The 23,891-nt window shown below is 37.7% G+C and overlaps 4 protein-coding genes across 4 annotated transcripts in view; 2 read left to right on the top strand and 2 right to left on the bottom strand.

Moving 5' to 3' along the window:
* Positions 1-8,203, bottom strand: part of LOC131791764 (GATOR2 complex protein WDR24) — a 14,931-nt gene extending 6,728 nt beyond the window's left edge. The window contains exons 1-13 of the mRNA XM_059109144.2: positions 8,055-8,203; positions 6,983-7,096; positions 6,506-6,619; positions 5,863-5,940; positions 5,266-5,372; positions 4,724-4,789; positions 4,234-4,290; positions 3,638-3,769; positions 3,143-3,246; positions 2,694-2,791; positions 1,437-1,623; positions 546-666; positions 120-203 (exon numbers count right to left, since the gene is read on the bottom strand). Of these exons, the coding sequence (XP_058965127.2) occupies positions 120-203; positions 546-666; positions 1,437-1,623; positions 2,694-2,791; positions 3,143-3,246; positions 3,638-3,769; positions 4,234-4,290; positions 4,724-4,789; positions 5,266-5,372; positions 5,863-5,940; positions 6,506-6,619; positions 6,983-7,096; positions 8,055-8,178 (1,386 nt within the window). The 5' untranslated portion in view covers positions 8,179-8,203. The remainder of the gene's footprint in view (positions 1-119; positions 204-545; positions 667-1,436; positions 1,624-2,693; positions 2,792-3,142; positions 3,247-3,637; positions 3,770-4,233; positions 4,291-4,723; positions 4,790-5,265; positions 5,373-5,862; positions 5,941-6,505; positions 6,620-6,982; positions 7,097-8,054) is intronic.
* Positions 8,204-9,632: 1,429 nt separating this feature from the next.
* Positions 9,633-16,270, top strand: LOC131791759 (uncharacterized). Its single transcript, XM_059109138.2, has 7 exons — positions 9,633-10,107; positions 12,785-13,042; positions 13,506-13,700; positions 14,151-14,321; positions 14,596-14,643; positions 15,347-15,473; positions 15,888-16,270. The coding sequence occupies exons 1-7, from the start codon at positions 9,672-9,674 to the stop codon at positions 16,111-16,113; spliced, it is 1,461 nt and encodes a 486-aa protein (XP_058965121.2). The 5' UTR covers positions 9,633-9,671; the 3' UTR covers positions 16,114-16,270.
* A 1,307-nt stretch (positions 16,271-17,577) lies between these two features.
* Positions 17,578-18,550, top strand: LOC131791659 (adenosine receptor A2b-like). The gene has a single exon (XM_059109010.2). It carries the CDS (start codon positions 17,578-17,580, stop codon positions 18,547-18,549), a length of 972 nt encoding a protein of 323 aa, XP_058964993.2. The 3' UTR covers position 18,550.
* LOC131791660 ((3R)-3-hydroxyacyl-CoA dehydrogenase-like) lies at positions 18,298-23,715 on the bottom strand. Its single transcript, XM_059109011.2, has 8 exons — positions 23,573-23,715; positions 22,406-22,722; positions 22,189-22,284; positions 21,521-21,606; positions 20,836-20,920; positions 20,436-20,478; positions 19,727-19,801; positions 18,298-19,059 (listed from the first exon to the last, which is right to left on the bottom strand). Exons 1-8 carry the CDS (start codon positions 23,616-23,618, stop codon positions 19,043-19,045), a joined length of 765 nt encoding a protein of 254 aa, XP_058964994.2. The 5' UTR covers positions 23,619-23,715; the 3' UTR covers positions 18,298-19,042.
* Positions 23,716-23,891: the final 176 nt, after the last annotated feature.

The raw sequence follows: 23,891 nt of genomic DNA on the forward strand, positions 1-23,891 counted from the left end.
AGTAAGGGTTGATGTTGGGTTAGGGGAGGGGTAGGTGTGCAGAAGCTCAGACACTGACATTGATCTCATTGGTGGTGCTTTTTTTTCTTGACACAAAATGCACTGTTATTTTAACTTACAGTGTAGTTATGTTCACAAAGCTCTGAATAACTCCATCCACTCAGCTGATAGCTTTGGGCCAGAATGCGAAACCAGTCCTCTTTCTGAAATCGTATCAAAGAAAATTTATCTCCCAGTAAGATTAAAAGTTTTTGTTTTCATTTACTTTTACCTTTTTTCCTCCGTTTTAACAAAGGGAAGGAGTAGAGGTTTACATGAAGACACTCACTAAGGGGTATGAAAGTAATATGTGTTTCGGCATTAAAATCACACTGTTTTCTATCAAGAAAATAAGCGATCTTTGAGAAAATTGTTCCTCTTCAGTGCTGCATGATGATAATTTCACCCTGAATAATACGTCAACGAACATAGAGAAGAAGCAAAAGTATTCAGTAGAACTCCCCTCTAAACTCTAATAAAACTTATCAAGGAAAAAAGATACGTACGGTAGATTTGCTACTTTGGTGGACCAAAAGTGTGCTCTCGACTTTGGAAACATTGTCAGCCATGTCTTGGAACTTTCGATGAGACGCAATAATGTTGTGTGTGTTGTTATTTCCACCGCGCCTATCCGTGACCAAATGAAATAATTTCATTATTACCAAAAAAGTTTCAAATTTTCATAACAACATTAACATACTGACAGGCGAACAGATAAATATACCAGAAATAAACTAAATCACTCCCAGAGAGACCTTGATATGCTTAAGAAACAATTACATTAACCGTATGGAGTAACCGAAACTTTTCCTAAAAATGTTTTTCAATCTTTTATTTTCTTGGTGGGGTGTGGAGGGTGGGTATCGCTTTGATTCGACGGAGACGCAATGGTCTGATTGTTAGCGCAGGACGTCCGGTCAGATCATTGTGTTGTGTTGTCATCGCGCCTCCATCCAACCAGGGAAAGGAAGGGAACAAAAGGTAGATTTTACAAAAACGGAATATGCTGTGGAAGCTATGGAAAGGAGTCTCGTATGTAGACTTTAAGAGGTATATTGAGTATATAACGATATAGATTCTTAACTCTTTAACTCTTAGAAGTGATGAATAAGTAACTTCTCCCAATAATATGCATACATTATCCAGCAAACAGGTAATGAGAATATTCAAATTTATCTGGTAGAAGCTGTTACCTCGATCTTAAACCAGATTCTCGTGACTAATTTACAAGGAAATGTGTAGCAGCTACAGGGGAGAATTAACGATCAGATCTTAGGAGTAAAAGGATTAAGGATGTTACATGAACGCACGTGGGACAATACAAACAACAGTTTAAGTCATGACTGCAAACGAGCCTACAAGAGTTCACCAAGTCCCCAAGGTTTCACTTCACTTACGGTCTGGTCTGTTTCATTGATGCTACACTTATGTCACCATTGACATTGATTGACAGTCCCACCCGAGGGGCATGTTCAGCTGGGTGTTGAGCGTCACTGAACACGTGTTGATATAACATGGAGTCTTTCGCGCATGACAAGAATACAAACGGGTCTTTGTTACGGAGTGTCTGCCGCCAGAGTATACCTGTACAAAAATTGATTTTATAAACAAATCGTGAGAGATTTTGCTTTTGACATTACTGATGCCTGTAGCATATCAGTTAAATGTACATCAAATATGTTATGCATGTAGTTCAAATTTTGGCTTAATCCGACATAGTTAACTCAAGCCTCCAAACAAAGGCGCTGGTGGTAACGCCGATTAGTGGTGATAGTGGCACATTAACTCCGCCCACGCTCCTTTAAATCGTGACGATGGCGGTCTGCTTCCTGACGCCTATTTACACCTCGTCAGAAAAAAAGGCCGCTAATTAGTGATCATATAAAAGGACCTCTTGTTGCAGCGTTTAGATCACCCCTGATGAAGGCACTAGACAGGAGTGTCGAAACGTTGGGTCTATGAATTGTAACTTCTTTGGTTACATTCATTAAATCTGCAAACCAGTGTAGCATCAAACTATGTCTGATTGTCCACCTGGTTGCCGTGTGAACTTTTAAATATTTTTTTTGGCTTAATCCGTTACACCCTAACATCAGTATCAATATTCTCCATACTGTTCTCTATACATATTCTAAGGTGCTGTCATTTGTTCTCCTATTGAGAACAACAATCATTCCTTTATTCTCATAATCTCAATGTCTGATTCCACAGTAGTAATGTAAGGAGAAATTAGATGCCAATCACTATTACAGAACAGGACAGAAGAGTCCTATGAGAGATCCCTAAGAGGTGAAGGGTCAGAATTCTTTTAAATTCTTGTAAGAAACTCAGAACATTTTCATTAATCCACAACAGGCCACTAAATTCTCATTTTGTTCAAGAAACTGCTTCTATAACTTTTTCATTTTTTCAAACCAGTGTGATTTCTATTTTCCTTTATTTCATATTATGATAAAGAACACAAGACAAAATAAAGATCAAATCAGCTTGAAAAATTGTAAACCAGGAAAAAAACAAACTACACAATATACCTTTCCACCATTAGTCAACCCAAAGTGAGAAATTTTTACCCTTCATGTTTCAAGATTTTCCCTAAAGGTCCTGATTATATTTTCAGATGCCATTGGGTATTACCTTTCACCAATGCATATTACCTGTTACAGCATCCTTGTGTTCACCAAAAGATGCGTATGGTATATAAGGTCTTCTGATGTCCCAAACATGGATATCAAAATCCACCAGAAGAGAGCAACTGAACAGAAGCAATTAGATGTACAAAATAATAAAACAATGAAAATAATAAAATGAACACTACCTAGGGGCTTTATCCACTGACTTCTACTAGCTACATCCCTATCTTGTGCAGCATTACATGTATTTAAGCAGAAGCATGTGAAATAAGGCTAAGTGGATTTCACATTGATGTTAAAACACATGTTATCCATAGGCTTAGAAGTTACACGTACAATCACCTTATACAACAAAATGAATATTGAAAGAAAAGGTCCCTTCAGTAAAGCTTACTTGAAACCTCCAGCTTTGCATTGCTTTTACACTTCGGTGTATTCTCTACAACATAATTGACTAAGAGCCATAAAGTTACCTTGCAATCTGATATTTTCTCTGCGGTCTCCACTTGATGCGAGCCACAGAAGCTATGGTTTGAATGGTATGCATAAGGTGCTCTTTACCACAGACTTCCCATACCTAAAAAAAAAATAATGCAACAAGGATATTTAATGGACAAGATTAACTCATACTTGAGCTTCACTCACAAACAAACTTTTCAATAAACTGATGACTGTAAAGTGGACTTTTGAGGGAGCAATATCTGTATTTGTATGCATATTCTGGTCACAACTGATAAGCAACTGACAAAACACTAGTCAATCAGAGTAAGCTACCAGAGTGAATAAAAAGCATATCTTTTATTACCTGAGATTTTATTCCAATGCACCAAATAAAGATCTAGCAAGGCTTTGTTCACAGCCTCTGTTTGAAAAAAATCCCACTTTCTGTCCCCAAATAGAGGGAGTAACTAAGACCAAACTAAAAAGAGGGACATAAACTTAGCTGGAAGATTTGGTGTACTCATTACCTTAACCATTTTGTCCCTGCCAGCAGAAGCCACCCAGGTCTTCTCTTCAGGATGCCAGTCAATGGCAAATGTTGGCCCATTGTGTCCCATGTAGTGATTTGAAGGAGAGTTTGGCATTCGGGTATCCCACAACTTTAACATAAATACAAAAACTCCTCATTGTACAAAATAGTAAAAGTCCTCATTATACAAACTAGCTTCTAAAACAAGCAGATTATTGATCACTAACACAAACCTTTTGAAACAATTTCTCAAAGAAATTATCTGTCAGAGGATTATCTGATTTCTCAGGAAAAACTGAGCTTGGAGCATTGACTAATATTCCAAATAAAAGGAGGTAAGTTTAAATTCAATGAGTAGCAATTATATTAACCCTTAAACTACCATAACTGACAAAGACAGAATTTCTCCTTACAATATCTAGACAATATCAACCAGATAAGTGATGAGAATAAAGAAAAATATCAATTTGGGGATAATTAGTTGATCCAATATTAAATTCTCTGAACCAACATCATAAGAATTGTATGGTTGACAGTAAGGAGAATTACAAATTTGATCTGGGAGTTAAAGAGTTAATAATGATGCAAATTTACCTGAACATGTCCATTCTCACATGCAGCTGCAAACTTCTGACCATCAAATGGGCTAAACTAGAGATACATTGTATAAGACACAACAAGTCAGACTGAGTAAATTCATTCCAGCAGTCTTACAAATGAGGACTCCACCTCTCCTTACTCTTGCTAGGGTAGACTTCAGACTGTGGTTTTATCTCAAAAATCCATACACCAGGTAGATGGTTTTAGGTACACCTACATTGTATTACATTTTACAGTTCACTTTACAATTTTGAATTATAGCACAACAACATCCTAATTTGCATAAATTCCATGCAGTAGTATAACCTGTAAAAAATTTCATTCTTAGTTAAAAAAGAAAACAGCCAATGAATTTCTCATAACAATATTCCTACATTTTAAAAGACAAAGCTGGTAAGAAGACTGTGATTAAAAATCTGATGATTAACCATTAAGAGCTGTACTTAGGATACAAAATTGAAGATTAAAACAAAAGACTGGAGACCTGAACATCACGTATACTTTCTGCTTTTCCAGCGAAGGTTGATGCAACACTTTGTTTTCGTAAATCCTTAAATAAGAAAAATAGATAAAAAGTACAGCAATGAAGTCATGTGCAGAGTTAATAACTGAATACTTGCATAATTTGCATCCACTTTAAATATTGAATGATCAACTTAATACAGTCAACTCTCTCATAAGCAGACACCCACAGTAATTGGTAAAAGTGCCCATATTTAGAGCTGTCAGCTGATGAGAATTATCTCCATAAGCTGACACCAAAGAAAATTGGATGGATATCTGCTTACAGGAAAGTGTCATGTTGGATTCTTGCTTGCTTTCCCAAGAACAAATGGAGATCTGACAAAACCGCATTATAAAAAGATCATCCAAAAATCCATCATATAAAATTAAAACTTGAAAAGTAAAAAAAGGTATTATATACAACAATTCTTCAAAACAACATATATCACTAAGCTAAATTAAGAATTATTATAAATAACTGACCTTAACATTTTCAATTTTAGTAAACATGAAGTGACTTACAAAATATTTCATTGTTCCATCTTGAGATCCACTCAACAAAATATCTTTTTCAAAAGGATGGAACTGAATCTTATTAACAGTTCTCTTATGATCATTGAATACCAACTCTGTCAACAGGGTAAAAATATCAATTAAAAAAATTGCTAATACATCAATGTAATTAATACTCAGTTGGCCTGTGTGCTTCATATTCCCATTATGCATATTGATGACCTGGGTGTGTGCATTGAAACTTTGAAACTTAGAGCCAAGAAAGAGTTAACAACAAAATTGAAAACACAGCAAAAGAAATTGATTTGTAAGTTAGTAGGGGCAATGATGCTGATAAGAAGGGTTTACTGGGAAGTTTGGAGGCTGTAGTATTTTGGCTATACCTCAAGCAACTCTTACACATCTTTCAAGCTCTGCTAACTTTTCATGTGAAAAGCTCAAACATGTTAAACATTAACTGATCTACATTAACTAAATAACTGGTGAAAGTTCACTGGTTAAAGTGAATGCATAATGCATTTTATTAACAAAAATTATGGATAATGATTCTTAATTGAAACATTATACCATTAAAAAACATTTTTCAAAGCTAAAAATAGAAATCACCCTGTTTCTGTCTTGTGATTTTGTTCAAATTCCAAAGAACAACAGCTCCATTAGTAGCCGCAGTAGCCAGAATGTGATCTGCAAACAAAATTTAATGTCACTGTCCCTCAATTTGAAATGGTTTAATTTTTAATTGAATTGTTAAAAAGCAAATCTTCACTTTGAACTTCCAGCTCCCTTAATATCAACCATAAATGCTTTAATAAACCACTGGAAGGCCTATTAACTTTTGGATAAGCACTTCCACTTATTAAAGAGGGGAGAGGAGTCAGCAAACACTTATCAAGATCAAAAATGCAATTAGTAATTATTTTTCTCCTGAAATGTTAACCAAATCTGAGGAACAATGTATACCTACATCAGGTAGAAGCTGCTATCTTGATCTAGCACCAAGTTCTCATAACTAATTTAGAAGGAGATGTGAAGCAGCTAGAGGGGAGAATTTACAATCAAATATTGGGAGTTAAAGAGTTAAGCTACAAGTTTCCTCCATCCTTTAAACTGACTCTAACTTTTAACCTAAATTTTCATCAATAGATAAATAACTATTTGAACATAAAATTTTTCTTCAAGGAGGACCCTTTTTGTGATTCCTCTTAGAGATTTGAGTAATTATGAACTTGTCAACTTTGCTACAATTTACCATCAACTGGATGCCATTGTACATCTGTTATGCTGAAGTTCAAGTTAATCCTTCCACAGCGTAAATTAGTTTTTTCAACAAATCCAGACTCTTCAATGCCAATAACCTTAAACACTGAATCAAAGCAAAACCTTTGTTAAACAGTCACCCGTGAGGAATGGCATGGTGATCAATAAATCGTTATTGTTAAACAGTTTGACTGCTTAATTCAATACAGGTTGTTAACTAACAAATGAATTGCATGATGTTCCTGCATAATATTTGTGCTAGCAGTCTAAAGATGACAATTTTCAATTTTCCTTCCAACAAGGAGGTAGTGGGCATTTATTTGCTGTGGATGCTTATTCAAATAAATACAGAATATTAACCATTCTGCTATGTAATGGTATCATAGTATTTCAAATTTTGTTTCCTTTCTCTAACATCACATCTGTTTTAGGTATAGAGTAGAAAACTAGAAGTTAAATTATCATTTACCATTTCGACCAGCCACAACTACTTGTGATCCATCTTTTGAAGTGCTCAATGAGTTCAGAGCCCCGTCAACATTAAAGTGCATTGTACAAGCATTGTTAATTCCTCCACCAACTCCTGAATAGGAAGAAAGACAAAATTGCATGCAAATGATAACATCTCAATCATTGCTTCATTCATCTAAAGTACAGTGTAACTTAGACTTTACAAGAGTTTTGTTTTCTATTTTCAGAATAATCTTCTATTTGTCATGAGAAGGGTGCTGTCACTTTTGAGTACATAAATTTAATAATATATTACTCTAATTCATGCACTTTAGAAGGTGTTGATATAGTAATCCCTGCTCCCAGAAGTGTCAGGTAAGATAATGAAGCTTCTTTGAGGTAACAATGGCCGCATATTCTGTATCATGAAAATAATTTGTGTTGATAGGGAATTCCTGTGCCACTGACTGAGCGAGTCAGCATTTCCACCAGCGGTTCATCTCTCTATTTCTCTTCCAATCTCACTTCTGCTCTTCTTGATTTGCAACTAAAACCATCGCATGCACTCAAAAGTAAGTTACCGGTCTTAACGTATTTCTAGCAAGATGAGTATCAATGTATTACAGCAGGGTAATATTAAACTTAAGAAGAGCACTGCAGTAAAAGAAAAAAGAAAAAGTATACTTGTGCAAAAGCTTTGCCGCTTTAGCGGGATGCAGTGGTAAAAGAGGTTGTTTAAGGAAGATGGTAGTTGAATTAAGTAATAAGAAGCACCCCAAAAATAATAACACTCGCAATGCAACAAGGTTGTTTCATCTCTTTACCAAAGACGACTCACAAATTACCGATTTTGCGACAAAAAAATTTCTGAAATTGCTCTTTCAACAATGATAAACAACTGAAAAGATGTTGATAGCTTTTCTCGCAATGAACAGCTGATTTGAGAAGCAAAAGGAAGCTTTGACATCGCTGATAACAAAACAACTAAATAACCCCAAATATGTTACCCTATTGAACTAATGTTTCGTTCAAAAACCTCGTAATCCATCTAGAAATAATTAGGTATAGAAATCAGAGGGAAATCAGCCTGCCTTTCTCTTGCGTTTTAGCCATTTCGTGCACGGACGGTTTCTCCACAAGTTCCCAGAAGCTCATGGCGTGACATTTGCAAAACAGAAATTGATGAACGTTTCCTCTAAGACCCAGGCCTCTCATCGACAATAAATCCCATAGATCTCTGCGATCAATCTGCGGTCACACAGCAATTGCCTGCTCTCGCTCGACTTTCGTCACGATAGAATACAAATTCGCGTTTTGATTTCCTGATGCAGCTTAACCACTGTTGACCTTGCAAAAAGTTTAAAAAATGATGTAAATTTTCCTCGAGTAGCAGCACTTAACTTTATCATACAGAATCCGTAAAGGGCTGTCACGATATCTGCCATTACACCATTATTTCATGACGTGCAACACCCAGGCTGTTTATGATTACTTGACTCGGAAATTTCAATGGCCGCACAACTATCATTCTTATCAATCTGGCATTTTTTCAGCAGAAATCAGGCAAAAATCAAGTCCAGGCCAGCTCAGATTTGATTCCGTGTGGCATTCGGCAGGCCTGAGGGTTACAGGAGTCAACAGTTACAGTGTCCTCACTTAACATCAAGAAAATTAGATCCATTAATCCTATAATCTGTTAAAGAGATAACAAAACGACTTCAAAATAAGATTTAATGAAGGGGGATTTCTTAAAAGGATTAGCTACGTTTCCGCCAACCAGGAACAGCTTAACAATTTTAAGAAACATGAAGTCATGTAATCAACAGCTACGAACAAACTTGTTTCATTCCTGGGGCCTCTATGATAACCGTAAAGCTGAAAATGAAACATTTAAATGTGATTGTGATATGATAAGGAGTCTGCGAAGAGGTTCCAGACACCTGAAAGTGAAACACATAATATGTTACCGATAAAAGTGGATGCTTTTAGTGCTTGAGAAAAGGGAAAATTAACTGGGCATGTGAAACACACCCATGAAACAACATTTAAATAACTTCTCGGGATTACTATTAAAATTACCGGTAAGCCGCAAGCTCTCATCAACTCAAAAAAGGTGCCACACCCGAATAGTTGGACGTCTCACTTTTCCCCTCCGACCTAAAATTTGCCACGAACTCTCCTAAAAGGCGGCAGCTACTATCAGCGGAATGGGGGAAAGAGTTGGGGACTGAGTTATAGGTGATAGTCATTAAACAAAACGAAATTGGGTAACATTATTTACATAATGAAGATATGCGCTCATTTTACATTGCATGACAGGACAAAGAAACGGCCTTTGTCAACTTCAAAGCGGAAATAGAGGAGATGGGAGGTAAACCGCAATGAATGAAACAATTTACATCAAGAGTGAATTGACGACGCTCATCAAGAAACAACGATCTTTGTCAAGACTCAAGTTTATTCAGTTTTTCAATTCTTCGACTATGACTCTCAGTTTCATGTTATTTCGACTGACCACAAAGTTAATCTGATCTCACGAAATCTCCCACGAAAGCTGTTAATCTGAGCTGTCTGTGAGTGTCCTCATGTGAAAGATGATCCGTCACCAAACACGCGGGAATGGAATTCCTCACTGCATATAAACGTTACTATCGATCGGGTGTCGTGACATAGTCCAGCAGCATCCGGCTAAGTTTATAGCTGGTGAAATGTTTCTTATCTCTGCTCTCGTTGCTGGTTTGTTTCTGCCCGTTGCATACACTTGCTCTCTACCTACTGGCGCTTTTTTCTACACTCCAATTCAGCGAACTATCCTAGCGCCGATTGTTTTCCAAGCTAAGGTTCTCAATACAACAACCTACTTAGATCGCCATGCTACTGGTCAAGTCTTCGATGCTTGCGTCCGTATCGCAAAAATATTCAAGGCACCGTTCGAAATTCCTCCAGAGTTGTGTTTTGGATCATTTGGGATAGAAGAGCTGTGTTTGACATACGTGTTCGAAGGCTCTGATTACATTTTCTTTGTGAATGAAGATTTCACAGCTAGATATGACGGTTTTCCACTGTCTGCTATCTCTGTCACTGATGACAATTTGTCCTCAGTTGAGCGTGGTTACTGCTCAGCTGATCAATCCGACGATTGTGGTAAGTGAAAAAAAATGTTATTTCAAACTATGAAATGGAAAATCGAACAAAATTTTCTTTTTTTTTTCTACTTGTGACAAATGTTAAAATATTACTGTTTCTGAAGAGAATAGACAGTCCACACGAGTCTCCGCGGATAAAATTATGAAAAATAATGGGCGTGTTTTGTTTACATACACCTGAACATAACCTGTAGATTTTGTACTGCTATTATTTTTGACACGGCGGAGCAAATATTTACGTGCGTATGAGTACTGTCGCAATTTATTATTCGCACTAGTTAGGATTTTGTAAGAGCGCGCCGTGCCGCGCGCCACAATTTCGCGTCGGTTTTCAGCTGGCAGTATTAAATGCGCTGTCGACCTCCTGTCATGTAATTGTAGATCAATAACATCACATAATCATTTTTTTAAAAAAAAAAACGTCGCCATCACCAGTCAGACGTTCTAGGTAATCAAATCTTCTTTCCTTTTCTTTAAACTCGAAAAAATTATTCGGCGAAAACTGACCATAATATTCGCGCCATGTTAACCTTGAGACAATTTTGATTTTTCTGGACTGGACCTAATGTTGACGAGGGTGTTCATTCGAGATGGCAGGTAAAGGTTCAGTTTGATGATGGAGCATCTTGGGAGTTGAAATTTGACAGTTGGTGAAGGAGATATGTTATTATTTCTTTTATCAGATCAGATAAGTTTCAGAGCTGAAAAATATTATGCCCACCACAAGCCAAGATCGGCATTCTTTGCTATTAACAATGCTATTCAATTATAATCCGGCATATTGAGTCAGACCTGTCGTGCCGGACGGCAGCATGTCTCTAAAATCTTGAAGCATTTCCTCTACTTAATATGCCTAAGACGAGGAGATTTCTGAGCAAATTTAAGGAATGTTTATAGTTGTAAACACTTTGTCTCCGCTGTCAACGATGAAAAGATGAATTTGATGTGGGTGCTACTGTTTATACTGACCACCCATGGAGCTTGTCAAGGGATGTCCTGGAACAGCTTGTCAAAGGTCCCAGAACAAAAACACACAAGAAATTTCTGACGAAATTTTTCTATCGCGTAGTTCTATATTGTTTGACCACGAGGAATTTTAAGGCTGTTTGTCTGTTAAATTAACCTGGACCCACTGCGAGTAATGATCTTATGTGTAAACGGAGAAAATTGCCCTCTGCAATGCCCTTTTATTTTTCCTTTGGCTTGTCCGCCTTTCATCTATTTGCTACTCGAAGATTTTGTGTGACGATCGAAAAGAGCCGATTGTTTGGAATGAGATGCACTAACGGGTCTTCCGGACGCGACAAAGCTGGAGGTCTTTACTCACTTTGCCGCTCTCTCAGCAAGAGGTCTCACAATAATATCCCAGCCATTTTTTTTTCGGATGGCCTTTTTTTTTATGCTGCACGGTCTTTCCTCGCCTTGGTCCTATTTGGCGTGAGCTTAGTATAAATCGCCTATTTTGGTTAATGAACTATACACTGTCCATGAGGAAAGTAAAAGTCTCGCACTTTGGACGGGAACATTAATTATATTCCCCAACAATGAAATTTACATCAAGAATTAAAAGCTTAAATGCATCCTTTCAAATGGAAAAATGGTGATCTTGATTTTTTTTTCGGGGTCATTCTTTCCAGGATTGTATTTATTTGAGGAACTTTTATTTCAAAATTTGTCCTATCTGTTATACTAGTGTCACAATTACCTTTTGACCTTTGACTTGTTCCTTAGGTTTGACTCAAGGGAGATCTCCGTTTCGCCCCATCGGTCAATCGTCTGCGCATGTGCGAACATTTTCATGTCGACGTTAGTCCACATAGCGGGCTTTCTAGCTGTCTGAACCAAGTGTCACACTGGAGATATAAACCAATAAATTAATAAGTCACGGTGTTCTAAAAGCGTATAACAGTTTTGGTAAAACTCAAAACAACATAGTAAATCGACAAGATAACCGTACTTGAATTTTGCGTTAAGTTAGCAAAGTCTCGAGTTTTCCTTGCGTCAACATTTTTTTCCCGCATAGACTTCTCTTAAAGTTTCGATTATTGTTAGCATATTTTGCATGCCAGTGGTTATTTCTTGTTTTCCTTCGAAATTTTGTGCGGGAAGTTACCGCGCGGCCGACCAGAATCAATAGCGTATGCTTGATGTTTGACCCCGTGTACCCAACAGATCTTTTGCCGTTTCTGTTGAAAGTGCGTGGTCTGTGGTGGGAAGAAGGTATGAGGACATAATCGCTTAATGCCTTCTGGTCGTCTCTTTGATGCGTTTTAGGATGACACTCCATGTTTCTCGTACTCCAAGAGATCAGTATGAGAGTACTTGCTACGAATCACCACTATATGCGGAAAAATTTTCACTTTGGAACTCGCGTCTTGCGTCTTATATGGCCTTTTGTTCGGTCCTAAAGATTTGAGCTGAAATAATTCACTAACTGTCCAATAGAGCCGTCGAGCTTAGTCATTTGCAACCCATGTCCGCTTTCTACATTCCAAACTATCACGATTTGCTATTATCTGTTGAGCGATTTTTCTATCCAAGGGTTTATCCGTTTAACTACAACGATTAACATCATCTATAAAATTACGCGAGGCGGATTATATTTCATAGGGCGAAAAAAGAAAACATTTTCGTGCCAAAAGCTGACGCGCAGAAATTTTTACTTATGTTGACAGAACCGCCAAAGATTGATTTGGAAACATTTGAACCCGTGAACCGTATACTAGAGGGACGAAATGCAGTTGTCAAATGCCAAGCATCAGGAACGTTGCCCAAGGTAACAATCTGGTCCAGAGGTGGAGAACTTGTAATGGAAAAACTGCGAGAAAATATGCTCGAGATCAGTGATGCTACCATGTATGATACGGGGAGATATTCCTGTACAGTTAAAAACCCCGCCGGAGAGGATACAGCAGAAACCTATGTACAGATTCGTAAGTACATAAAATAAGCGTCCTTTCAGCGGACACCGCTGCGGTCTCCTTCGCACGAGCCTGCGAACGGGCCCTGATTATTGGCGCTTCAGCAAATTATTAGAATTAACCCTTTAACTCCCAAGATCTCATTACTAATTCTCCTTACAGTCTGCCATATTGTTCTGGTGATATTAGTTTGGAGAATTTGGTATTGGATCAACTAACAATTCCCTAGTTAATTTTTTTCATTCTCATCACTCGTCTGCTTGATATTGTATTGATATAGCAAGAAGAAATGGTCACTTATGGGAGTTAAAGGGTTTAAATATCTGGTTGTGTTCATGACTTGCTTTTTCCTGAAGCCGACAAGAGATGTGCCTGACGATGGTGCCTGTGATTACAGATTTAGCTATAAAAGTCAAGTTTTTCTCCGCACAAATTGTCTTAGTTAATGATATTTCTTCATTCGATTTGTTTCCAGTCTCCTCAGCATGCGGAGGCTTGGTCGCTGTACATGAAAACAAGACCATAACAATCCAAAGCCCAGATTATCCTTGGCCTTACCGGAAAGCAAAGTCCTGTTCATGGCGAGTGTGTCCTCCTCAAGGCATGAAGTTGGAGTTTAACTTTACCACCTTTGATCTTCGCACATTTGACAAACTGGAGATTATTAATGGTTAGATACACATTCATTTCCACTCTTAAATTCATGGTCCACTCAATTTAGCACGCAATTGGTATTCATATCTCACGAGAGTTAACAAGTGATAATAACAGTATCTAAGTGCCATTTGAGGGGGGGGGGTTATTACTTATCAATATCGTTGTATGGCATTAGTATGAGCAAACTACGTACCTCATTTTTCCTCCAAAGATAAAAAAAGAAACAGTGACATTAGCTTTTCCACAAGCTTCATTTTTAACCGTTTTCCTATCACACGAAAACACAAAGGCGACGTTTTCAAACTTGTCCCTCAGAGCGTTTTTGAGAAGAGCCTGTTTCCGCTGGACAATTTACCAGATTAAGTGTGGACACTTAACTTCTCTGTGTGAAAATTTTTAAGTTAAAATCAATCCGGCGAATCTTGGACGGGCTCTGAGATATATTCAAATTTTTCCCACACAGAATGTGATCGGCAACATTCTCCATGGAGGATATACTGTGGTTCCAAGGTGTCTCCTGGCTCCTTTCTGTCTCGTTGTAACTCCACTTGTATGCAGATTGTTCTGAACTCTGGCTTCCCTCCCAACAGAGTAGCTACTGGTTTCCAAGCCAACATCAAGACTTCAGATCCAGGTACTGTAATCGAAACCGGGAACAGCAGTAGCTTATTGCAAAGCCCAACGGTATCGAAAAAATCTCGTTCCAAGAGTTCCTAAGAAAGAGATTCATTATGCTCGCTCCACGCTCCCTCCTCCATTAACTCAGAGGAAGCGTGATGCATAGCAAGCCCCAAATGCAACGGTTGCTAAGGAGATCGGGAAATGGCAGGTTCTGAGGAATTATAGCGTAATATCAGCCTCAGTTATTTTTGCCCTCTTAATTCAACAATGATCTTAATATTTCACAGATGAAACAGAAGACAATCTGGAGGAAATGGTTTGTGGCAGCAATCTTGGTATGTGCACTAATCGTTATTGCGTTGTTGTTGTTATTGTTGTTTTATGAAATCAGGCTTGGCTTTCCTTTTGGTTTTGTTCTGCAACTGAAGTATTATTTGAAATATATTCTCTGGAGTACTTATTTTAAAAATTACTGTCGATGGGTTACAGTCAGTGGGCGACAACGTCTCCTATCCATGTAAGAAAAAAAAATCGATGTGTTATTTAGAGATGTCGAGGGTAGACAGAATTTCGCGTGTGACCAGAAAACAAGTTCATTCCACTGACTGGTTCAGACCTTACCTGTTAACGAACTAACATGAAGAATCGATCTCGGATTTCCTATAAAACATTTGATGAGGTTGAAGAGAGGAGGAACATTGGCTAACCAGCTTTTGTCACCGAATGTAACGTTCTAAACAAGCGTCTCAGATGCTTTTTTAATCCTTTACCTCCCGTGAGTGACCAAGATAGAATTCCTCCTTACAATATCAATGCAATGGCATGCAGACAAGTGATGAGAATAGCGAAAAAATCAATTATGGGATTACTAATTGATTCTTTAAACTGACATAATGAGAAGCATTTGACAGGCCGTAAGGAGAATTACTAATGAGATCTTGGGAGTGAAAGGGTTAAAACGCCGCAGTTACTGCACTGGAACGGGAACCTTAGTTACCCATGCCCACATCTTTCTTTCTTTTTCTTTTTTTTTCTTAGTCGCCAGAGTGATTCCTTCCGAGCGCCAGCTTCTGGCGTTGGAGGTGAACGTGAAAATATTGGAAGTCCATAGACAAGACGAGCCTATGCTTGTTTCACCCGATGATGAAATCTCCATAAAGCACGAGTGAGTTACTGACATAAGACAATAAATAGAAAGATTTACTTTCTTCGTATTCCTCTCTCACCTTGAGTTTGAGTCTTTTTGTCCTGTTGCTAATGCCAAATTTTTTGTCGGCCACTTTTTGTGAAAAGCGTTAAGACATGAACTTTGCAGTCGATTGGCTGAGATCAACGCACGCTTAACGCGCTACAATTTAACTTATCCCCAATAAGCCTCTTTAGTATTATTATGATACTCCTTGTTGGCAGTCAATTTCTTTACTCTCCCCTTCCATACTCTGTTAGCGACGACTGTTCCTGAAAGCCATGTTGTCCCTCCAAATACTAAAATACAAAAATTTTATTCTTGATGTTTGTATATGCCTGATGCTTTTAATCACTGTCATATTTCAACGTATCGATCTCCTGCCTTTTGCAGTTTTACCATCACAGACATGTATGGCTGTCCAATGGAGCTTAAAACCGGATCAGAATATTACATTTTTGCCTCGTTCGAGAGACACATTAATAGTGTAGACCCCATTTCCTTAGTGATGGATTTTGCCGTGGATCCTAACAACAATGAGACGTCTGCGAACTTTATCCAGCGGTTGAAGGCGATAAAAGAAGAACCGCCGCAATGTGAACCGCTCCCAGCCAAATAAGATAGTATTCGAATTAATAGCTTTTTTGAAAAAATACTGAAACTTTTAACTAATTGGAACTGAAATGTACGGGCGAAGGAGAGTTTCTCCCGAACGTTTGCTTCAAAGACGTAATTGTAATTTGCTTTGCGATTAAAATTTTTGTTCAGCAATGAAAGCTCTCACGTGATCTTCCTATGCTCCAGTCATCAATTCGTACCATTCCCATATAACATTCTATTGCATTGGATTGTTTGTCTCGTTGGTTTTCATTCCCAAAATCTTAGTAGTAATTCTCTTCACTGTCTGCCATACAATTCTTATGATGTTACTTAGAGGATTTGGTATTGGTATTTTTCTTTATTGTCAACACTTGTCAGCTTAATATTGTATTGTGTGTTTGATATTGCAATGGAACTCATTTTTACAATAATTGACTGCCTTTAATGTGGTGATCTTGGATCTCAGAAGTAGCCCCTTGCCCGTTCAATTTCCTCTTGTCCTCGTTGATATTGTTTTCTTTAGAAACCGAAATCGCTTGAACAGCTCTTCATAATCAAAGTGCTGTACCCCTCGGAACAGCTGGTTATCCGCTGCGTAGGGTCTAAATCGAAGTTAAAACGCCTTTCTATACATCAGCGCCTGATTTTAACTAAGTTTACTTTTAACATAAAGAGAAGAGAAGTCATATTATAATATTTGGTCAACAGTTTGTTTTAACTTTTATCGAGAAAGGATTTTTCAGTAGTCCCCAAGTGAGTCTATTCGAGGAAGGATTAATAATTTAAACTCGATATTTGTCGCCTTCGATATGGTTTTGAGTTTTGTGAAGACAGTTCATATCCTTTTGGTTAGGTATTGTCTCGCGACATCTTCCTTCTGCTTCAGTTCGCAATCTTTTAATCTTTTAACGTTGACCTCATAACCTTAACAGAGTTATTTTGAAACAATGGGCCGCGAGGATGTCAGTCAAGGATTTTCCTAAAAGTTTATTAAAATGTGCAAAATTCAAACAGTCCTACGTTTCCAATAAAAAGTCTTAATTATGTTTACTGCAAAAAATTGATGAACTCCAAACTGGTTTAGCATATGAAAGATTCACCAACATAGTTATGTACACAAGTTTTGTTTTTCAATCATATCTTGAACCATCTGGATCTCTGTGAAGCTGTGAAAAGGAGTAATAAATCTCTATTTAAAGCTTGTAAAATCCAAACAGCAAGATACTCCAAATTTCAATTAAAAGTCATAATTACATCTATGAAAAAACTGATGACTTCCACAAAATTAGTGTTTTATTTTTATCCATTTCCAAAGAAGGAAATAACAACTCTTGTGATAAAGAATCTCGCAGTTTTAATCTATCCCCTGAAAGAGAGATATTTTTCCCTTTCCCGGTTCCTAAGTGCTAAGTGCTAAGTGCAAGTTTTGGAATGTTTTTGAAATGATCTACAGGAACGAAAAGGCTCGGAAAGATTAGTTATTATGTCTAATAACACGAGTTCGTGTCTTTCCAAGTCTAACTACGATGGCGAGATATGTCATCTTGATTTTTTCTTTAGAGTAGTTTTGATGGCTGCCATTGTCATCATCAGTGTTATGTCACCCGTGGCTGTGGTTGGAAATGGTCTGGTCTTTGCAGCGATTTGGAAAAACCCATCGCTTCGTAGAGCACCGTCTTACGTTCTACTCGCTGCACTGGCTTTCACTGACTTTTGCACCGGATTCATCACAGAACCGTTTCATGTCACAAATCTGTTATTGATATTGAAGGATCCCTCAGTGATCATCAAAAACAAATCTGATTACTCAATAAATTGGAGCTGGCCAACGTACTTTTTGATAACAAAAGTTATCGGCGAAGGATTCTTGGAATACTTCTTCACCCTAACTATTCTACTCGTAACAGTAATGGCAATCGAACGCTGGCTGCAGATGAGTCGCCAGTCTTTAATGACCGTACGTCGAGCTTGTACAACTGTTGCTGTGTTATCGCTCTTGCCAATGTCGGTGGTTCTTTGCTATTTTCAGTTGAAAATAAGGATTGCTTATTTTATTTCGTATTTTTCATTCATTCAGCTTTGTTTGTTCGTCACTTCAGTGGCTTATTTTAAAGTTTTCAAGATAATTCGTCGCCATCAACACCAAATCAGTTTGCAACAGAACTTTGCTCAACCAGCAATTGACTTTCTGAAGTACAGGAGATCAGTTTTTTCCATTTTATTGATCTTGCTTATGTTTTATTTCAGTTATTTGCCCATGGCTATTCTTTTGATGATTGTTTCAATCCATTCTGAAAAAGAACCCAGCATGACTATATATGCAGTTCTTGAGGTAACAGTTGTGCTCGCATTTTTGTCTTCCTCTCTTAATCCGCTACTTTACATGTGGAGAATAGCAGATATACGAAGAGAAGTTCGACAAATAATCAAAAGAATTTTCTGCAAAGAAAGCTGAACTCTGTAAAATGATTTTGGCCCGTTAACAGGTCATAACTGTAAATTAAAGAAGACCCGAGAGAATCTTTCAAGAATGAACATCAATTTGACATTATCATCATCCGTGGAGGTGGACGCGCGCAAGCCGTGAACTAATTGAATATTTAAATAAACTTACATTGTAATTATAAATTGATTGGTTACCAGGTGCTTTAGGCAGGGTAAAGTTCAGTTCTTCGGCTTTTCTCTTCAACCACTTTCTCGATCGTTGCAACTGTTTACAAATTAACATTCCGTTATATTTGATTAAATTTTTCCATCGAACCGTTGTCCACCCAGGAAGACGAATTTTTAAATACATTACTGTTTTAATAAAAACTTTAAGTTAAAAATGTAATCACAGTTATCAAATACATTACGAGTATGAATTATCAGTCTGAAATTTCCATCAATTTATTTTTACGTTGTACACGAGGTCTTAAGAAGTCGTCTAACTGCAAACGGCATGGTAACTACATGGCAAGGCCACCTAAGAGAGAAGACAAAACGATAAAGATGCTAGTCAGCAGAATTCTAATGCAAAAATCATTGCCAATTACAAAAGCAGGACATATTTTGTCTGCAATAACGCGTGATGCGTTATCAAAAACTTTTTCATCAAGAACGTCTCAAAACGGCTAAGCAACGGCCGGATGTACTGTACATCTACTAACTCTTGATTTGCCATAAAATCAAAAAGTATTATTTCGAATCAATCAGGATTCATAGTTTTAACCAGCCAATTACACCTGCAGTACAACGTCAGCTTCCTAAAATTCTTTCTGGCGGTTTATTTGGCAACGGAAGCAGGGAATCAATTTCTTAGAAACTAAAAAATTTGAGATAATTTACAGTTAATCATAAGTATTTGTTCTATGCCACAAGTTTCCGCCATTGATCTCGAGATTAGACCTTTAGAAATGCGATGGAGTCATCGTTCAGGAGTGTTCGGAAGTTTTCGGATTTCCACAAATAGGTTCCGATGATTATTAGCCAACGAAACTACTTGCATGAATGACTGTTATCATATCTGCCCAGTTCTATTCTCAATTTTTTTTCCTTTTTTGAAAGATTACGTCCACATATTTTTTCTCTTCATCTTTGACGTGTTTGCTTTAAATAGGTCGATGTCAAACTCTTTTTCAGAGAAGAATTACCTGCAACTTCAATGCTTGCTCCCGTAACGTAACTGCTCCTCTCAGAAGCGAGGAATGTTACCACATCAGCTATATCTAACAAAATTGCAGAAAGGCAAAGTTAGTATTATACAGCCTAAAATTAAAAACAATTCAGAATAGAAAAGTTCACTTTACCTTTACAAAAACTGACATGTATGTATTACTCCCTGGTGGGGAGGGTGCGGCTACACGTAGGCTAACATAAAATTATGATTAAGAACTGGAGCTTAATTATCACATATCAAGATATGTTGTGCAGGTTACACTCGTAATCAATCCCAATATAATTACAAGGATATTTGTTCTGTTCGAGGTGTTTGTCTGGTGAAATGTTGTGAAATTCGTGAAAAATAGTAATAATAATAACAACAATAATAACATTTATTTATGCCGCGCAAATTCAACTATGCAGTTTTCAAATGCGCCTTACAATTAAAGATAAAAAAGTAAAATACAATATATAAAATATAACAATATATAGTCAAAATTACACGAATGAATAATTATCTAGTCTACAAATTGCAATACTATATCAGTAAAGTAAAGAGTAAAGAGAGCGAAAGTGACCCTTAAGTGGAAAGCAAAGTAGGTTTAGGTCTGATGGAGAAGATCTGAACCTCTCTCGGTATTTACTCCTTCGCCACAACTGCACACGTCTAGAACAGGTTGCTTTCCTTCTAAATCTTACCTGATGGCTGCCCAAATCTCCCAAGAGGGATCTGTTTCTTTACCTGCCGAAACACAAACAACAACATGCATACCGCAAATTTATCATTTGGATGGGCATTTAAACAGGCAAGCCTAAGCGTGAATTTAAACACATGCGCGAGCAAGAGAGGGAGCTCAAGATGAATTAAGCAAATAGGACGGATTTGCCTCAACAAAGATCATGTAGCTACTGCAAGATCTACTTAACAAACTGGGAATTTGTTATATTCACATCACCTTTAGTAAATAAAATTCAAATCAAGAAAAGGGTCAACCTCATTATTAAGGAAAAAAGATAGAGACCATGAACACAAGGTTGGAAAAAACTGAGTGATCAATGGTTGTTTCTGTTTTGAATGTTTTCATTTTTACTTTCTTACCTGTTCAAGAACTTTCTCTGGGACAGCATCTGTCATTGGAGTCTTAATAAAGCCAGGCAGAATTGCATTACATCTAACACCAAATCTGCAGTCACACAACAAAGTAGCTGCTAACAATACTCAGAGTGCAAAGGTAAGGGTTCAACCAGTATATCAAGCTTCTATCTAACACACCAGGGCCCAGTTGTTCAAAGGTTGAACAACACTATCAACAAATAAATCACTATCCAGGAGATAAGGGTAAGAAAAACATACCACACTATCCAACAGATAGAGAATTTATCCAGTGGATAGTGTTATCCATCATTCAAACAACCATAGCTTGGTGACCCCCACCTATCTGGGCTTACCCTTGTTTCTGTAACATAAAGAAAGTGAGAGTGTTGATACACCTATAGCACCTACCTACAAATCCATGTCTATCACAGGTCACCCTTCAGCAATTTTCTATGTGTCTCTCCTCCCTGTACCCATGCATACTATTCAAAAGAGGTGGAGTGAGGATAAGGTGCCTGGCCTTCAGGTGCCTGGCCTTCTACCCAGAACTAAAACCTGGACCCTGCCTTACATGCATTTCCTCACACCTCCTCCTATAGAAAGTATGTTGCATGATGAGTCCAGATACTCAGAGAAGTTAGCCTGAGTCTCTCTTAAGTAGAGATCAATGTCACACAAACACAGCTACCTTGCCAGTTCCCTTGCACAAGTCCTTGTCAAACCTTCAACACCAGCCTTGGACGCAGCATAATTTACTTGACCAAGATTTCCTATCTGGTATGAAGACAACAGAATAATACATTACAATCACAATCAATGAAGATTGTGCCCTTTCCTTCTTTACATAGGTTGGCTCTAGCAGACCACATTAAAAATTTGTGTGAATGTCGTCTGTGTCAGATAAGGAAATTAGCCATACTTTCACTAGCCACATGCTTGTGCTTCTCACTGAGGTTAAGCCCTGTTGGCTGGAGTTATGACTAGAATGGGTGACCACACAATATCCTGCATCATTGAGTTTCCTTCTTATTGTCAATTACATTCCCGTACTTTGAAGAGTCAACATCAAATTAATTATTTTCCTTGTAAAAACCAAACTGACTGTAGAAAACAACCATTGCATCCCATGTAAACATCTCAAGGTGCCTGGTTTAATTTCAATTTTATCTTTTCTGCTCATTAGAATCTGTGATATGCTTTAGAGAACAATTAAAAAGTCACTTGATGCACCTGTCTCTCAACATGAAAATGGCTATATAAGTGTAAATGACCATGATTGTTATCTTGGAACCTCTGGTACTTATTTGTAACTTTGATCAGAGCACAAAAAATTACTGGTTTTGTAAAGAAACATACCTTTCCTGATATGCTGGCAAGATTTATGATAGATCCATTTGTAACTCTTTGACTGACCATCAGTTTAGCCACTGCTTGAGTGACAAGAAAAGTTCCCTGAATTAAGTAAATACAATGGAAAATGATCAGTATCAGTTATTTCTTTGACATAGTTACACATTACTTACTATATCTGAAGTTGTTTTAGCTTTGTGATAAAAACATCATTGACTCTTACCTTGAGATTCACTTCAATAACTTTGTCAAATTTTTTTTCATCCATCTTTATCAAGAATTCATCTTTTGTGATTCCAGCTGAATTGACTAAGATACATGGTGGCTTCTTATACTCACTGATGATACACTCAAGCACTTTTTGTATCTCTTCTCCACTTGCCACATCCAAAGAGTAGTTCATGTGTTTGTTGTTGGCATGTTTTGAAAGGCTGTCAGTAGTGTCCTGTGCTCCTTCAATGTTAAGATCAGTAACTACGATACTTGCTCCTTCTGTTGCTAAAGCTTGGCAAACTGCTCGACCAATACCACTGGCACCACCTAGCATATTGCAATTGATCACAATAACTTTTGGCTTTTTTGGCCTCAATTTCATCTCACGCTTTCCTCTATCCCCCCCCCCCCCCCCACCCATGTGTGTGTTATTCCATTATGTAATTGCCTTCATTATGTAATGTTTTCTTCAGTTTGTTCCTCTCTGAATTGCGTCCATTGGCATTTATCCCTGGATTAAATTTAGTTATTGTCATTGTTCTGTATTATTTTGAACAAAGAAGTGTATGCATAACAAAGTACGGGACTGCACGGAAATCTTGCTGCAACACAGGCAGCCTAAGCTCAGCTGTGAGATGCTCCTGAGAGAAGGATCTTCCCTTATGAGTAGTAAACCTAGGAATGCATAACTTGCTAAAATGACCTCGTTGCAACAAAGTAAGAAGTCAGACAACAAGCGATGCACTGTGAAAGTAAGCTGAGGTATTTTTATTGAGAATTCGACTGTATCTTTTTATTCCTAAGAGCAATCGTAAATATTCCCAAACAAATTGTTATATTTTCGCCATTACTCTTAATTCACACTGCAAGATGGCCATCTCACAGCTGGAGCTTGGGCTGCCTGTGGCTGCAAAAACCCTCTTTTGGTAAGAAAATAAACTTGGATACTTGTCCACCAACATTATCGATCCGTTCCGAAGAGCAAATAGTTTCCTACGACATGCGTAAAGCTCGAGGCAAGCGAGCAGGTTTTGCCAAGAGCAGAATCAAAGTAAAAACTATGTGACCAGCTCTCCCAGTCCCATTAAATGTATAATTTTAGGTGCATGACAGGTAATTGTATGACCCATAAGAAATCAAAAGCATGGGAAGCTCTACACATGTTAGCTAATCTTACCAGTAACTAAAGCTAACCGACCAGAGAGAACGCTCCCGGCGGCCATCTTGGTGATTCCCACTGTCGAGGCCTGGTAGCATGGAACGTGGTCATGTAAACTCCATGAAATGTCTTAGAAGTTCAATTAAAAATTTAATGATAACACATTTTCTGCCTGACTGATAATTGATGGAGGTATCACTAATGATACTCAAGCTGCTGCCAGTGGTCACTTGAGCTATGACGCCACCCGTATTTACTCGTCAGAAAAATTAGTTAGAAGTGGGGAGCCGGTTTTCTTTCTGTTCTTTGATTGGTTGAATCCGTTTAATGTTAATTT

The sequence above is a fragment of the Pocillopora verrucosa genome, chromosome 10 (genome assembly GCF_036669915.1).
Source record: "Pocillopora verrucosa isolate sample1 chromosome 10, ASM3666991v2, whole genome shotgun sequence".
Classification (NCBI taxonomy): Eukaryota; Metazoa; Cnidaria; class Anthozoa; order Scleractinia; family Pocilloporidae; genus Pocillopora; species Pocillopora verrucosa.

Bases quoted from the DNA above. Each gene is read 5' to 3' on its own strand.
- LOC131791759 (XM_059109138.2), top strand. From the start codon at position 9,672: ATGTTTCTTATCTCTGCTCTCGTTGCTGGTTTGTTTCTGCCCGTTGCA. The intron at 13,701-14,150 runs GTTAGATACACA...TTTCCCACACAG, and splicing joins CAAACTGGAGATTATTAATG to AATGTGATCGGCAACATTCT. The intron at 14,322-14,595 runs GTACTGTAATCG...AATATTTCACAG, and splicing joins CATCAAGACTTCAGATCCAG to ATGAAACAGAAGACAATCTG.
- LOC131791659 (XM_059109010.2), top strand. From the start codon at position 17,578: ATGTCTAATAACACGAGTTCGTGTCTTTCCAAGTCTAACTACGATGGC.
- LOC131791660 (XM_059109011.2), bottom strand. From the start codon at position 23,618: ATGGCCGCCGGGAGCGTTCTCTCTGGTCGGTTAGCTTTAGTTACTG. The intron at 21,607-22,188 runs GTATGTTTCTTT...TCTTCATACCAG, and splicing joins TTGCCAGCATATCAGGAAAG to ATAGGAAATCTTGGTCAAGT. The intron at 20,921-21,520 runs GTAGCTGTGTTT...GTGTGACTGCAG, and splicing joins TGTGCAAGGGAACTGGCAAG to ATTTGGTGTTAGATGTAATG.